The sequence below is a fragment of the Cryptotermes secundus genome, unplaced genomic scaffold (genome assembly GCF_002891405.2).
Source record: "Cryptotermes secundus unplaced genomic scaffold, Csec_1.0 scaffold1314, whole genome shotgun sequence".
NCBI lineage: Eukaryota > Metazoa > Arthropoda > Insecta > Blattodea > Kalotermitidae > Cryptotermes > Cryptotermes secundus.
Window position 1 is genome coordinate 958,316 of NW_019720589.1, and position 16,820 is coordinate 975,135.

The 16,820-nt window shown below is 39.0% G+C and overlaps 1 protein-coding gene across 1 annotated transcript in view; it reads left to right on the forward strand.

The window, feature by feature from the left end:
- Nucleotides 1-16,820, forward strand: part of LOC111870238 (nuclear receptor corepressor 1) — a 209,257-nt gene that overhangs the window by 180,460 nt on the left and 11,977 nt on the right. Inside the window, exons 5-10 of the mRNA XM_023862351.1 lie at nt 56-200; nt 1,081-1,365; nt 3,050-3,106; nt 3,365-3,417; nt 4,843-5,149; nt 11,834-12,804. Of these exons, the coding sequence (XP_023718119.1) occupies nt 56-200; nt 1,081-1,365; nt 3,050-3,106; nt 3,365-3,417; nt 4,843-5,149; nt 11,834-12,804 (1,818 nt within the window). The remainder of the gene's footprint in view (nt 1-55; nt 201-1,080; nt 1,366-3,049; nt 3,107-3,364; nt 3,418-4,842; nt 5,150-11,833; nt 12,805-16,820) is intronic.

Consider the following 16,820-nt stretch of genomic DNA (forward strand, 5'->3'; position numbering starts at 1 on the left):
TCTGATATATAATATCTTGCTTTGATAATGAAGAATGGCTGATATGTATTTGCAGGGCAGAACAGTATCGAGATGGTATGGGGCCAGTGGTACCTACAAGTGGAACAGCTGTTCAGCTTGAGTTGGGGCCTCCCTTCAAAAAGATACGTTTTGGGGAGCTGAAGCCCGAAGTTCAGCAGCCACTCAGGATTGATACAAGGGTAAGCATTGCAATGTTCGTTGGAAACAGTGAACTGAATGATGTAAATGTGGCAAATGAGTGGCATCATGGATATGCAAAGTGGACAGTGGGAAAGTATCGTTAACTACGCTTTTGACCATGGTTAAGAATTACATTCACATAGCTTGGATTCTAGAGTAAAATTGATCAAGGTTCTATCTGCAAATATTTATGGTCTTTTCATCCACCCTTTGATAGCCCTCTTGACAACTCTTGCTGAGATTCCACATGCTGATTCAAGGCCTATATATATGGATGTTATTATCCTGTTCTTGCCCACTGATTGGTAATATCATTGTCTGTGATTCTCCAGTTAAACTCTGTTATGTTCTTCCAGTTTCATAAGGGACTGATGGCATTCCCAGACCCATTTAAAATTGATCTGGTAATTGTCAAGCGCTTTAATATGAATGTTTCTGGTTTTGTAGTCCCTACCTGTATTATCTGCTGCACATACCTTAATGGCATACACTTCTGCCTGGAATCCATACCCCCAAAACTGAAGGTTATGTCTGTGGAAATTTTATGCTCTCCTTATAGGCTGAAGTTGCACAGAGATGTTTACTTATTTAAAGCAAAAGTTGCTTTTTAATTGTATTCTGTTTGTTTCGGTAATATTTTTAAATACTGTTCTAAATAATTTTCAAAATATATAGGTGCAAATACTGTTGGAAATATCTGCAGGTTACATTTTGGTTTGTTAGGTTACATTGAATAGGTATGCTGTACTACTGTTTTTTTGTTGTTGTAAATCTTGGATTTATATAATGCAAATTCCTTCTCAGAAAGTGACCATTATCAGTTTCCAAGTGCTAGATCTATGTGGTCGCTAAGTGAAATGCATTTATATTTGGATACAGGAGCAGCCTGCATACAACCCACAGGTGGAAGCTATCTCACCAACTTTGCCACCAGACTCAATGCAAGAGGATGCTGCATTTCGTGCTACCAAGGATGACCTGCTGCAGCAGATTGGGAAGGTGGATCGGGAGATTGCAAAGGTGGAATCACAGATCTGCAAGCTGAAGAAGAAGCAGCAGGAGTTAGAGGAGACAGCAAACAAGCCATCAATAAAAAAGGAAGAGGAAGAGATAGCACAACCAAAGCACCAAAGCCCTGCTCAGAAAATCTATGCTGAAAACAGGGTAAGTTATTACATGCCATAGTATGAATGAATGAATGAATGAATGTATGTATGTATGTATGTATAAATAAGGGGTGGGCCTTCTTGGCCCTTGAACCGCTACCACAGTGATCTATTGTGCCTCCCCTTCTGATTATCCCCTCAACAATCCTGTGCTTCGAATGAAGCGTAGGATTTTGTACATGGGGACGTCGAAATAGTCACTTGGTTCCTTAAAATGTTGACCCAAGAGGTGCAATCTTAAATAAGCAATGTGCTATAGTAAGAACAGTGGTCCACAGAGACTTGTGCATGAGTCTTTGTCACTGTTGTCTTTCATTTTTCAAGAGGCAGATATTGTGTGTGGTTCAGATTGGTAGTGCTTGGAGGTTGTGTCTCATTTACTAATGCTTCTGAATGGTTCTTAATTAGTTTGATACAAAAGTAATATATTGTGACGCGTCACCTTATGTCCACCACCGTGACAGCCGCTACAATCGGAACAGATGCTTCCACCACAACAAATACGTGGAAATTGTGGAACTCCCGCAGCGACAAATCATAGCAACGAATTGTCAATGAGTAACAAGGGATGAGGCAAAACACGTTACCGGTGTAATGTATAAAGAGCGTTGTTGTAACAACGGACTCTCTGAACAGCGGCAACGGAACAGTGAGGAATGGTGTCTGGTATCTAGCCCGCATAACCCCTAAGCAGAGCTTATGACACATACAGAGTATTGAGTATTGGAGTATTAGAGTATTGAAGTATTGCGTACTGGAATATTAGAGTACTGAGAACGAGACAGTCTTGGAATAGCCTCTGCCAAAGACAGTTGAGGTCCAACCACGGCCAAGGATAGTTGAGATGTCGCATTGGAGTATTGGGCCAGAAGTCAAGTGACATTGCAAGTAATAATAATTGTAAGGTGTGTAAGAGTGAGTATCCAATAAAGATTTGCTAGATCTGAGACCCACGTGAAGTTATTTGTCGCTTGACATACCCAACACGTGACAATATAATATGTACAATATATGCCTAAGAATTTGCTTTGATAATTTTCAGTACTATTTATCCAGTCTTTTTCAAAACACTCCAAACTGTTTTGCAAGCTTCTCTGACCATTCTTGCTGATATAATGTAGCACTCGCGTTTTACACGTGGCTGGCTGTTATCTAAAGCTCCTATAATTATAATTTTGGTTGGATGCACAGTGTTCCAGATGTAATTCTCCTGTTTGGAGGGTTGTTAATGTAAAGCATGAGAAAGTGGCACAAATCATTGGATACTAATTATTCTAGTTCAGTCAGTAGGGATGGATGACAAATATATTTTTTATTATGTATAGACGTGACTGAATAGTCTCCATCTGTTTTTGAAGACTAACTCATAATGTATACAGTGGAACTCCCATTTAATAATCCACGAGTTAAGATTTCCCCTCATTTAATGGTCATTTTTAAGGTTCCAGGTCAGTCATTGTACTTCAGTTTTCTTCTGTTAAAGATTTTAAAGTTCATGTTTGCTGAGATACCTTAGGTGGTGGTTTCACTGTATTAAGCCACACTAGTGGAAGAGTGCCATGCTGTAATGTTTAATAATGGTGTTTTTAGGAGAAGATGTCATGTCAAGGTATTTAGCCAGAGTAGCCGTTAAGAAATATATCACAGCAGAAAATTTTAATGAAGGCGTCATTTTATTTCAGAAAAAGGCCCAAGAAGCGCATTCACTGTTGGAGAGACTGGGGCCTAAAGTTGAACTGGTGAGCCATGTCCACATTTTACTTTAGACAGAGTAGTTACTGAAGTTCTGCACAGAATTTGTGGTTAAGTAATCAGAACTGCTATGTTGAATGGTTACTTCTGATTTTCAATAAACAGTCTTCTGTATATTGCATTGTATGATTACAAAACAAGTGTTGCAGCTTGTTTTAAAAGACGATATTTCTGTTGAACTTGCTTTAGAAGATGATGTTTCTGTTGTGTGTGTATTTAATTAAACTTATATTGTTTCCTTTCAGCCTCTGTACAACCAACCTTCAGATACAGCAGTTTATCATGAAAATAAAAGAAAGTATGTAATACTCAGTTTTGTTTCAAACTTTTTGTCTGAAGTAGCAATTGAAGGGTGGGGCTGGGTCATGTGGTTGTGTGTTGTAATTCTGGTTTCAGTTGAAGGAAGACCTGTGTTTGTAAGATACATCCATAGAAATTTAAAGGATCATATTAAAACATTCAGTAGCTTGTTTGGAGGGACATTGTAACTTAGGGTCTCCATTTTGGAGACATAGGAGTAATAATACAAAGGAGTATTTGATACTGGAAGGAGAGAAGAGGCAGCATGACTTAGAGATAGAAACATGAGATGCAGGACTTTAAGCTAGAGGAGTGGCTGCTGAGTCCTGTTGTCTTGTGTCCTCAAATGTGCATATTGTACCGGCTCCTGATGATAAGTGCATACAGGGCACCAGTGGAATGCTAATCAGCAGAGGAAAACCAAAGTTCTTGGAGGAGATCCTGCCCCTGTGCTGCTTTATCCATCACAGATTTCATATGAAATACTCTGGTATTGAACCTGGGCCTGTGGTGAGAAGTCGCTGGAGACAATTTGTAGGGGATGTTGGTGATTACAAGGCAAACCTAGATTTTCAGTAATGAAGCTATTACTTCCACTCCTGCTGCTACAGAAAATGGCAGTATTTGAAGAAGAGGCATTGGTGGATAGGGAGATGCGATTGTAGAAATAGACTTCTCTTCTCTTATTCATTACTTAGTACTTATTACTTATTCAGTCCTGCAGTTAGAAATTTTTAGTGTAACTTTCTCTAGGTTGAAATGACCATAGTTTGGAATTTTCAGTGTGGTGAAGAGTTTATCATCGGTTAAAATTATAAGAAAGCTTCAATTTAAAAAATTAATAACCTTCAAAGCTGCATTTGTAATTCGTAGCAATGGTGGCAGATGATTGAGCAAGGATTGCTGGGAAACTGTTCTTCATATTTAAGATATGGAGTATTGTTTGTTTATGTATTTAAAAGTATGTTAAAAGGTGCTATTGAAAGAGCTTGCCTTTTTTTGGCAAAATGGTCAAGTGAATGGGGTAAAGAGATGAATGGTAAACCCATTATGCATGTTGTAGCAGAAAGAATTTCGCTTTAGTTACAAAAATCATTTATTTTGCTATTCTGAAGAAATATCTTTAAACCGTGTCCATTTAATTCATTGAGTTTAAGGCCTTATAAAATATGACAAGTCTTAGATATAGAACTTTTATACTGGTAATGGCCTTTCATTATTTTTTTGAAGATATAACATAAAATGTTTAGAGATCTTCAGTTTTTAATGTTTGAACTAAACAGTACTCTGTTGTATAGTTGTTAGCATATTCCTCTTTATTATTAGTATGTGTTGTGGTTTTAATTGTGTATATTTTCAACCACCAGTTTTATCATGTCTAATTTTTTTAAGATATGGAATTGATAACTGATCATGTGTGCAGGCATTTAACATTCAAGAGACGTTTGATGGAGTATTTCAAGCGGAAACATTCGGAGCGTGAGGGCCGGGAGAAGTACCTGACTGCCACATACTCAAAACTTATGCAAGAATGGCTTAGGAAAGTTGAGAAAGTGGAAGCATCACAGAAACGCAAGGCAAAGGAAGCCAAGAATCGTGAATTCTTTGAAAAAGTTTTCCCTGAGCTGCGAAAGCAACGGGAAGATCGAGAAAGGTTCAACCGCGTTGGAGCACGTATCAAGAGTGAGGCAGATCTGGAGGAAATAATGGATGGGCTTCAGGAGCAAGAGGTATAGAGCTTACATCTTAGATTATAAACTTGGAGGATAGAAGGAAAAGACATGTTAAGTCTATGTGATGGAGAAGTGGACAAAAGAATACCCGTGTCATTGCTTTCTTGATTTTACTCTTCAGATGATTAAGTCTTCTATTATGTATCTTCCAAATAATATGATGAGTTCATTACAGGAAGAAAGCTGCAGAATTTTTGTTTGTGGGATACTGAATTGTTTCTCACAATAATAGAGTGAAATGGTATTCACTTTACTTTAACAGACACAACATGACGTAAGAGAGAGACTGCAAAATATGTGGTGACAAGGAGAGTTAACACTTAATGATGTGAATGTCCCATATTTTTTGCATACCTGCTCCTTAATAGAAATTAACGTTTTCATGCAAGGAAATGCTTCATTCCTCATTCTGATGCACGTCAGGAACAGTGTGGAAACATTGTATGATGTTTCATTTTGTCTCTGATTGGTTGCTATGGTTCTCTACCACAGAAACAGCAGATAGATAGCTGATAGCTGTAAGAGTGTCAGAAGTAACAGATGCACCAGGGAAAACTTGCAGTAGTACTCATATTCATGGATTGATAAAATAATATAGAATGTTTAGAGTCTGTGTTTCTCGTAGGCCAGTAAGATGAGATTCAAGTAATCACTTTGACTCCAAATTTATGCTTCAGCATTGAATTGATATTTTCTAACCATGTAAACAGTCTACATGTAGTATTGTAGAATAAAAATTCATCAGCTTTTTATGTATGACTGCAACATTTGCTCTCATAATTTATGCATTTACTTCATTTACACTCCCCTGCTTCAGAAAAAAATCAACCGTATTTTGACCTTTATTTTTAGCTGCAATTGTTTGGTTAACTGTCATGCTCATACAGGTAACTGATCATGTAGTTGCAAATTTTTGGTTGACTGTAATATAAATAATTGATCATGTAATTGCAGTTCTTGTAGTTAAATGTAAAATAAGAAATTGATCATCTAATAGGCGGTTTTGTATACTGCCAGCTCTGGATTTATATGTTATCAGTCTGAACAGATGTGCCATGGATTTTTGAGCAACATGAAGTACACTTAACCTTTAGTTGCCAAAAGGGAAGATCTTTGCCCATGTCATGTAGCTTTAGCCAGCCAAATAGGAATACACAGTCCTATTGCATCACCATAGCATTAAAAACATTGAATTTGCAAAGGCAGAATTCTTTTGTACCATTTCTAAAATGTTTCTCTAGGAATCAGAGAGTATTTGAGTATTTATCATTAAATTCTCCTCTTCTTAGGGGCAATACTGCTTACATATCCTTGAGGGCTGCCGGAGTCTAGGAATATTTATAGTTGTCTCAAAGCAAGTGTTCTTTGCTGCCCTGTAAAACATCAAACTGAGACTCAGATATCTAGTGTCACTTCAGAAATCCCTCTGTTAAATTCATTAACTCTTTCGTAAGATCTGCACTCTAACCTTGTTCTGTAAACAGGAGGAACTGAGGGAAACCATTAGTCAGGATAATCAGTATCCTAGCCAGGATTTGAAGCAACACCTGCCGAATGAAAGGCAGAAATAACATCAGTTGAGCTGGCTGTCCCAGTTCGATTTTTTTGTCTGTTGCATTAACATTTAAATACAGCATAGTTCATTGTAGTCTGATTATTTATATTGTTGCTTTGTTAGACCAGTAGGTTCGTGTACAGGTAAAGGATCTGAAGCAAACACTGGTCACTGAATCACGAGTCAGACCTTCCATTTGAAATGAGGCATTACAGAGTAGAATGGTGTTAGTTCACTATGAAATAATATTGGTTAGGATTTCACAGCCATTCATATAGTTGCATTACACGTTATAGACACTACTCCTGTTGCCCCCAGAAGCAAGGAAACATTACTGGTAGATCTTAGTTGCGTCCTGTCTTCATCAGCAGGAGACATTATTCCTGTTGCTTCCAAAAGTGAGGAAATGTTACGAGTAGACATTACTCCCTTTCTCTCTCTATAGCAGGAGGCACTGGTTATTGAGTATTGTCATAGACGGGGATCTCTGTTTGCCCCATGCACTCAGACCACTGTTGGGTGCATTGTCCCCCCTTGTTTTCACTAGTGGCTATCAAAAGGCCCTGCCCTCAATGCTAGAGGCAGAACCTGTTTGATTGACGCTCTTCTAATATTTGTGCACTTCACCTGTGCAGAGCTGAAGATATTCATTCTATGCCTAGCATGGGCTGGAAGGTATGAAAACCTCTCTTCCTGCCCACATTTCCTGCATGTAGTGTTTTCTGAGTGGCCCATAACATGTAGTTGCCATCTCTGCAAAGGGGCCTGTTACCAGTTTGTACTGTTTCCTGTCAAGGGGCAGGTGGTCTCTACACAGATTTTCTGAAGACCTGCAATGAAGAGCTTTGTATGTCTCATGGTAGCCCAGTATTCAGAGTGCTTCTTAGTTGGCCAACAGAAAGAGAGATTACTCCTGTTCTTTCTTAAAGCTAGGAAACATTCATCCTCTTGTTTCACCAGAAGTGAAGAAACATTCATCACCTTTTTCTCATAAAGCACATAAACATTCGTCACCATCAGATGGTCATGCCCTCTCTTGAAGGGAGGAAATATTTGTCACCTACAGATGTTCCTCCTATCTCTCCTAAGGTGAAGAAATGTTCATCACTGGCTGATGTTCCTCCTGGTCTTTCCTCAAGTAAAGAAACATTCGTCACTGACAGACATTACTGTCGTTCTCTCCATAAGTGAGGAAACATGCACGAGACTGAGTTGTAGAACCTGTTAAGTGTTCTTTTCACTTTTTGTGGGAGTGAACATAGTGGTATAGTATTTCAGAGAACTTTGTATTTGTGAGAGTGCTGTTTTGATGTTGACTGAGAAACTTGAGTACAGTGACTGAAGTCTTTTGCGGTTTTCTGAAGCCCCCTCTTAGATGCTGGAATTGTGCCTCAAAATTGGCCATTTCTTCCCCATTTCTCATTTTCAGAAGCGTACTCTTCGTAATTATTGTGTTTGTAAAGCTTTGCAGTTAGTAGTTGTAGAGCTCCAGAATGTCTGTAATTTAGAGGAGTGAAGTGGGGGAACCTGTTCAGGCTATACAAGACCATGTGGAGTTATGTACGAGTATGTCAGTGTTTAGTTTTTTTGTGTCTTCATGTTTACGCCATAAGAATATTTCCTCTCCACATGAGAATCTCAGAATATTACTGTTCCTTCAAGAACCGCACTTTCATTCTTCGATTTCTGGAAAAGTATTTCCACTGAATATTAGGTAAAAATTTTGAGGTTTGTTTGCATGGTGTTAGATATTTTTCACCACCCATGCTGTGCTGGAATGAGAGATTTAAAATGTTTTAACTTTCACAATGAGATCAACATTTCAGTTATATTTGAGGGGAACAGGGACTTGAATATCTCATAAAAGTGCTTTCTTTGTTAGAAGACATCACTTCTCAACGTGCATTTATGCAGCATATGGTATAGTGATTCCATTAAAGGCTGCCATTACTGGTGTAATGTTTCAGACATAGTTGATTATGTCATTTGGGAATATGTCGTATAGAATGTTTAAGGTTTTCTGGTATTTTTGCAAGCATTGCAGTTGTCATCTTCAGAGTTAATCTTGAAGATGGTAGCAGCAATTCTGATTTTGTGCCAGATATTCCCGAAAGACAAACCCATGCATTGAATTCCAGAAGGGAAAACATAAAGACAGGAACACTACTTAGTCATTAATGTTTAAATTCTGAGTGATAATTTGAGCTGTCACTGAAAGTAATAGCCAGTAGCCCAATTGTAAACAAGCAGCCCAGTTAATTTCACATGTGGTGAGGTATGGAAGGGTCATCTAAATGTGTCTGTTAATGGGTGACATGGCAACAGACAGGGAGTTGCACTTGGATGGAAATCAGAAGTGGAAATTCCTCTTGAGGAATAGAGTGACAAATTATGAACAAATCAGGACCCCTGGACTGAGAAAGATAATGGAGGTAAGAAGGAAGAGGAGCGTGAAAGTGGAACATGGCAGACTTGAAGCAACTGAAATATGAGTGCTTGTTGCATTGTCAAGTCTGTCACTTGGACTGGCAACCACATCTGTTGCGTGCTGTTCCATTCTCTTGGAATTGAATCTGTTTGTTTATAAATGTTCTTCTGGTGATGCTTGGTTAATGAAACAGCAGGTACTGTCATCATTTATTGTGCTTCTAATGATGACAGCCCAGTACGTAAAAATGTTACCTGAAGTGAAGATGTTGCACTGAAAAAAGTGTATTTAATTCTTGTTCTGATTCATTGAAAGAGTACAGCACAAGGGGCCAAATGTGCCATGCCCCTTTCTGTTCCTGTCATGTGGTGAATTAATTTTTTTCCACATCTGCCTGTTTGTAAATTTTACCAGCAGCCATGACAGGAAAGAGATGACATTACTACTACTATGGATATTAATGCAGGAAGTTAAGCACGGTTTCAGGTAATCTGAATGCCATATTTGCTGATGTACTGTTCCACCAGTCATCTTCTGGCTGACAAAGTAATTGTAAAATTCAAGGGTAAGGTGATTTTCTGCCAGTTTGCTAAAAAGGAAGGGAACTGATGTGGCATGAAGTTATATAAATTATATTGTTTGTATGATAACAATGGTATACATAGAGATGATTTTCAACATGCCATGGGTGATGGGATTGCCACACATGATACTGGCATACAGTTAGTGACAAGAGTGGAAAAAAGGGCCACAAGTTGTACACAGATATTTACTTCCCATCACTTCAGCTTTTTGGTATAATCAGCAGCAACGATAGTTCTGTGGTATAGTCCACAACAGTGGCGAGGAGACAGATGCACGTTTCATGCTTCAGCATTTGAAGTTGAAAAATGTGACTTTATGAGCTCGTAGTTTAATGGGTTGGAAAGATGAGAAAGATATGTATATGTTCCCATGCATACACCATTCTCCAGCCAAGTGAATTTTGGATATCACAAAACCTCATATCTTTGAGCAGTACCTATGGCATGTCAACAAAATTGTTAGGCAGTTATGGTGTGGATGTGGACAAAATAGTGTTCTTCCATTTCTTGAATCTTTGTGTACTCATTACCTTCCTGCGTCATAAGTCCTCTGGGGGAAATTGTTCCTGCATATGGTGTGTATTGCGGCTGATTGGTAAACTTATTCAGGATGAGGATATGGGGGCTACCAGAGTGACGATTGGAGGATCAAGTTTATCTGCCAGCTATCATGTCGAGAAGTCTGGAAATTTATTTACTGGCCTCTCAGAGGAACCTAGAGGAAGTGTCTGAGATGTGGCATCTCACTTTACCTGTGTCTGTGTGTTGAGGAATATTACACAAAACAAACTTTTATAAAGTTGTGGAACAGTGATATGTGATAAACCATTGTGAATTTAGTGATTAGATTATGTATGCTCTTGCTGAGTCCAGTTTTGTTTTGTGGGGTGTTTATGAAAATCAGTTGAACAGTGTAATGACACATTAAGTTACATTTTATCTGTTTGCAGTGTAGTAAGGATTTGTTTGTAGTACAGTGGCTTTATACTTGGTGTTGTGATTGAATGTGCAATATTGGACTGGTATGAATGCCTGGGAAGTTGCCCACTGCAAATTTAAATCTATATGATGAGCAACAAGACCTTCTTGTAAGTAGATGCAAAACATGATTTTATGTATAAAACTGGTATTTTTATGGCATAAATATAGAGCAAATCTATGCAGTACAATAGTTTCTAAACAAATTAACTTATATTCCAGTATCCTTCTCTAATAAGGGAAATCAGTTTGATGACAGTGTATCTTACTTTAAAAGAAACTTTTTGTTTCATTGTTATATAGCCCGATTTATTGAAGGTATAATTTTTTTAAATAAGAACTTGCACCAGTAATACCAGTCCTGGCATTTAACTTCAGGCTACTTAGTGGTGTTTATTTTATTCTTGGGGGGTGGCTGAGACTGACGTCCTTGGCACTATGGAAGAAAATGGGCCTATTGTACCACCTGCAAGTGATGGGTAGAGAATGGAGTATTGGTGGAGTGATAATTTGCATGAGATAACTGAAGTATGACAGATCTTGCATAAACTATGCAGGCATTGAATGTAGGCCTTCCCTGAGAGAAGTCATTTACTGGTCACCTGAGCTATTGTGTAGCCTGTCAGTGGTCTTTACTGACCACCTAAACCTTAAGTAAATGGCCACAATTGAAGAGATTAATAGAAAGTCCTGGAATAGTATTACCATATTGCATTTTATCGTTTGGCATTGTAAGTGCTTGGAAGCATTTCTGTACTACCATTTCTACTTACTGTTGTACTTTTCTGCTATTAGTATCATAAATAAAGGACAAGAGAAAGAGAAATGTAACATTATTCTGATATATCTTGCATATACATATATATGTTTGCGCGTTCATGCGTGCCACATGTGTGTGTGCATTCCTTCTGTTGCTTCCCCCCTCCCCCCTAAATTTGTTAAACATTGTTAAAATGGCTGAAAGAGTAATAGAACTTGCAGAAGAAATGGAATCTGGTGGGAAGACTAGTATTCTTGTGTACAATAGATAATATTACTATTAGATTTATGATAAATTTTAAAACAAACCATTATGTCAGTATATGTCTTCTGTCGGACTTAATTGCTTAAAGCATTCTGATTATTATGTTTTTCAGATGGAGGACAAGAAAATGCGTTCCTATGCAGTTATTCCACCAATTCTGCTAGATGCTCGGCAGAGGAGGGTGACGTATGTTAACAATAATGGGCGTATAGAGGACTTCGCTGGGGAATATAATGAGCGTCAGTTGTTGAATGTTTGGACAGCGACAGAACACGATATATTTAAAGAAAAATATCTTCAGCATCCAAAAAACTTTGGTGTGATAAAAACGTACCTGGACCGAAAAAGTGTATGTGATTGTGTCCAACATTATTACTTGACTAAGAAGACTGAGAATTACAAGCAGTTGCTTCGAAAGTCACGGCAGAGGACACGAGCAAGTCGGAACAATCCTCATGGGAAACCATCGAGTGCGTCTCAAAATAATCTTGCGGATGTTCTTAGTGGCCCAACAGGTGTTACTACACGGTTACAAAGAGAACAGCAACAGAAACAGGAACAGCCTAATAGTAGTGCTTCAAACACTAGTAATAGTGCTAGTGCTACTTGTGCCAGTGCAGCTGTGACAACTACAGCAGTGATGTCAACGTGCAATTCCACCAGCACTACCACTAGCCTGATAACAACATCTAATGCCATTACTTCAAATTCTTCATCTACTTCCACAGCCACTTCAGTGTCTGCCATTTCCACTGCCTCAGAACAGTCCCAGCTGTCAGCGACAATAACAACTACGTCGACAACAGCAACAATCACAAACTCAACATCTGTTACTGTGACAACGGTTGCCCCCTCGACAGTAGTATCATCAATATTAACAGTTTCTGTGACCTCATCAAGTCCTGGCTCCTCTGTGTCAGCAACTGCCATTGTGAATGTTGTGTCCAGTAGTTCTCTTAGTAACAGTAACAACAATAATAACAATAATAACAACAGCAACAATAACAACAACCTCACACCTTCCAAGGATCAACATCTGCTCAATGACAAGGATGGTGTTGAAAACGAGACTAAGAATAACAGGTAAGAAGTTACTTCAAGTTATTTTTGATTTGTTTCATTTTGGTCCGTCACACTGACAGTTACAATTATAAAAGACAAGTCCGTCCAATGTGACTATTTCAGTTTTCTCACTCAGTGATTCACTAGCCTTACATGTTTCGATCCATTTGGATCATCTTCAGAGGCACCAAACACTTTTTTGAAACCACTATCACAACAGTTGTCATATCAAATACACATGTAATGTCCAAGTACACAATGTTCCATCTGTCACAGCAGCCTTTCTGGTTAAAGAAATATTTAAAGTTGTTTTAAAGTTTTAAAAACTTTGTTAAAAATTAAAATTCATAAACCATATGGTTCATGTCAGTGACCTCTGTCGTCTCATTTCAAGGTGGCCGGTGTTGTGCTGCCTATGTAACTTGAGTAGGGAGATTCTTAATATTGTCCGTTATGATTTCTTGGCCCGCTGTGCTGTGTAATCATCAAGTGAGAAAACTGAAATAGTCACATTGGACGGACTTGTCTTTTATAATTGTACTTCGAGTTACTTTATTATATAATATTGCATGTGTGTTTATGGTTACATGGTATGATGGTTTGTTGTTTATTCAGTTCTTTTAAGGTGCTGAAACAACTGAGATTAAGCAACAACGAATGAGATTATGGTAGAAAGAATAGTAGTGATAGATGGTGTGGAAGTAAATGATCATTACCTATTCCATTGTATTCTAAGGTATTATTATTATTATTATTATTAGGATATACAAATCGGAAACATGAAAGAGAAATGATCCAGGACAATTTGTCCATGGTCAGAACTGAACAGTATATCTCTCCATGGTGAGTCAGACATATTACTGCAATGCCGATATTTGTAGCGGATTTCTGACCAGCCCATACACTCACGATATTACCAAACTTTGTCGTATGTGCTAATTAACACATCTTGTGTCAGATTCTGTTCAAGTTGGCCTTTCTTACAAAATTAATTGATTAACTTTCAGCCAGGCAGGAGTAGTTGAACTGCTTGCTTATTTTCTAAAATTGGCCTTCATAATTCATTTTCGTCTTTTCTGATCATCTCATCAGCCATACAGCTAACTTCAAAGCAGTGTTTTTTGTTCTTTCTGTTATCGTTCTTACAGCTGTTAAATGCAAATCATTTATAGTCTTACTTGTCTAAAAATATGCTTTTCTGTTCGGTAATGTCATAGATTTCAGCGAAGCAATTCGATAGTTACAAATAAGGGAGAGATTTCAGCGTGGTGTATAATTATAGCCCTAGTAAAAGAGAAACTTTGAAAAATTGTGGCAGAATCGGAAATTTAAGAGTGAATGACAGATTCCTGTTTTACTAATTGGATATATATAAAAGTATAGATGTCAGTCAAATGTAACTTTTGTTATAAAATAATTAAAAGGTTTCATGTTTTGGCAATTTTGATTACATATCGTCAAACTTTTATATTTTGAATGTGGAGAGGAAGCTTTATAGATGTCTTTTTTGTAAGCATGTGATACATACATATAGAAGACAGTAATAAATATGATACAAGGTCCGGCAAATCGACCTCCCGTATTTCAAAAGGCAGTTACAAACAAACAAAGAAAGATACAGAAAAAATACTTTTATTTATGAACAACAAATATGATGCTATTTTACATTACTTGGTTTTAAAAATTATTTCCGGTAAATGGCGTCCTCCATTGTTCACACATTGACGAAGCCTTTCCCTGAAGTTGTCCATAGTTCTTCGTGTCATTTCTGGTGGAATGGCAGCCACTGCCTGGGTGATTGCCTCCTTAAGTGCTTGCAGGGTTGTGGGGCGATGTTTGTACACTTGCGCCTTTAAGTGTCCCCAAAGAAAAAATCAGAAGGTGATAAATCGGGTGACCTTGGGGGCCAGGCGATGTCTCCTCGCAAGGAGAGAAGACGTCCAGGAAACAACTCTCTCAGAATTGCTAAAGAACACACAGCCAATTGTGAGCTGTGGCTCCGTCTTGTTGGAACCAGGCTTGTCCCTCTTCATGGTCCCCAACAAACTGGTTTAACTTAGGTCGGAGGAAGGTCTTGATCATGTGACAGTAGCGATTCGAAGTAACCGTTACCATTAGCCCATTTTCCTCGAAAAAATAAGGACCCCACACACCAAATTCAGCAACGGCACACCAAACTGTCACACGAGGGCTGTGAAGTGGTCGTTGGTGAAGTTCCTGAGGGTTTTCTGCTGACCAGTAGCGGAAATTTTGTTTATTTACAGTACCTGACAAGTGGAAGTGGGCCTCATCAGATGAAATCAAAACAGCGCCAGAGGGAATGTTCTGAAGAATGTCCTCACACGCAGCTTTGCGAGTTTCAAAATCTCTCTCACTTAATTCTTGGGTAACCATCATTTTGTATGGGTGCATGTGTAGATTTCTGTGCAGGATTCTTCTTACACTCCTATCAGACAATCCCAGGGCAGCTGCATGTTTAAGTGCTGAACGCTTTGGAGATTGCTGGATGGACGCTCTCACGCGCCACATTTACCGGCGTTGTTACGGTCTGAGGTTGGCCAGGCGATTTCTTTTTCAGTGCATAACCCGTTGCTCTAAAGTTTGATACCCAAACGTGAATAGTTTTTCTATCCGGAACAGGATCATGTCGGCCAAGTTCGAACCGAATGCGAAATGCTCGCTGAGTAGTAATCACCGATTCACCATTACGAATATACTCTTCCACAACAAACGCACGATGCTCACCGTGCCACGCCATTGTGACTACTGCAAATGGCACTTATACCNACTACTGCAAATGGCACTTATACCGCTATCGATCGATACCCCCTCCGCCGTTGTATCCCCACCACAACTCACACAGCGCCCTCTCCAAATACGGGAGGTCGATTTGCCGGACCCTGTATATGGGTAATTGTTAAGAGTAGGTGTGAGAACTCTTGCAAAAAATTCCTGGGAGGCTTTTATGGAGATAATGTTTAGATTGTATGTTTTATAGAGAACTAAGCTGTGTTGAATGTGTGGTATGGTAGTGTTTGTGGTTTTGTAGTGGTGCTTGGTGAGAGTCTTTTGTAAAAATCACAGAAATTAATAAATGTGATTTTGGTAATAATGTTATTGACATGCTTGCAATGTACGAGGGTCGTACTGAAAGTCATGGGCAACAATTTTTTGTAAAGCAAGATGCTTTATTATTGGCAAACCAAATACACCACATCAATCTACAGACCTTTCTTTATTTTGCCACATAATTGCCACCTCTTTGTACACATTTCTCCCAGCGTTCTGGGAGTTTGAAAATTCCCCTTGCCACCTCTTTGTACACATTTCTCCCAGCGTTCTGGGAGTTTGAAAATTCCCCTTCCGTAAAATTCCATTCCAGCCATCCGAAGACACTGATGCACTGCTTTCTGAATTGCTTCCCTTGTCTCAAAACGTCCACGCAGCTGATCCTTCACAAATCTGAAAGTCGGAGGGTGCCAGATCAGGGCTATAGGAAGGGTGTGGAAGAACTTCCCACCCCATCTTTGCAATTTTTCCAATGTGAGGCGAGTGGCATGGGGCTGAGCGTTGTCATGCAGGATGATGATGTTTCGTCCCGGACGTTTATCGCGCAACGCACTATGGAGCTTGTGCAGCATGTGGACATAACGAGCAGCATTGATGGTTTGCTCAGGTTCCAGGAATTTGGCCAGAATAAACCCTTCTGCTTCCAGGAATTTGGCCAGAATAAACCCTTCTGCATCCCAGAAGACTGTGCCCATCACCTTCGCAGCTGATGGCACTGTCTTTGCCTTCTTTTTTGATGGAGAATGCAAATGGTGCCATTCCATACTCTGCCGTTTCGTTTCAGGCTCGAAATGGTGAAACCAGCTTTCGTCACCTGTCATAATACAGAGCAAAAAATCATCGCCTTCATGTCGATATCTCTGCAGCAGTTATGAGGTGATGGCTTTTCGCTGACCTTTGTGGTCTTTGGTCAATAACTGCGGGACTCAACGAGCACAAACTTTCCTATAGCCCAAGCTTTCAATCCT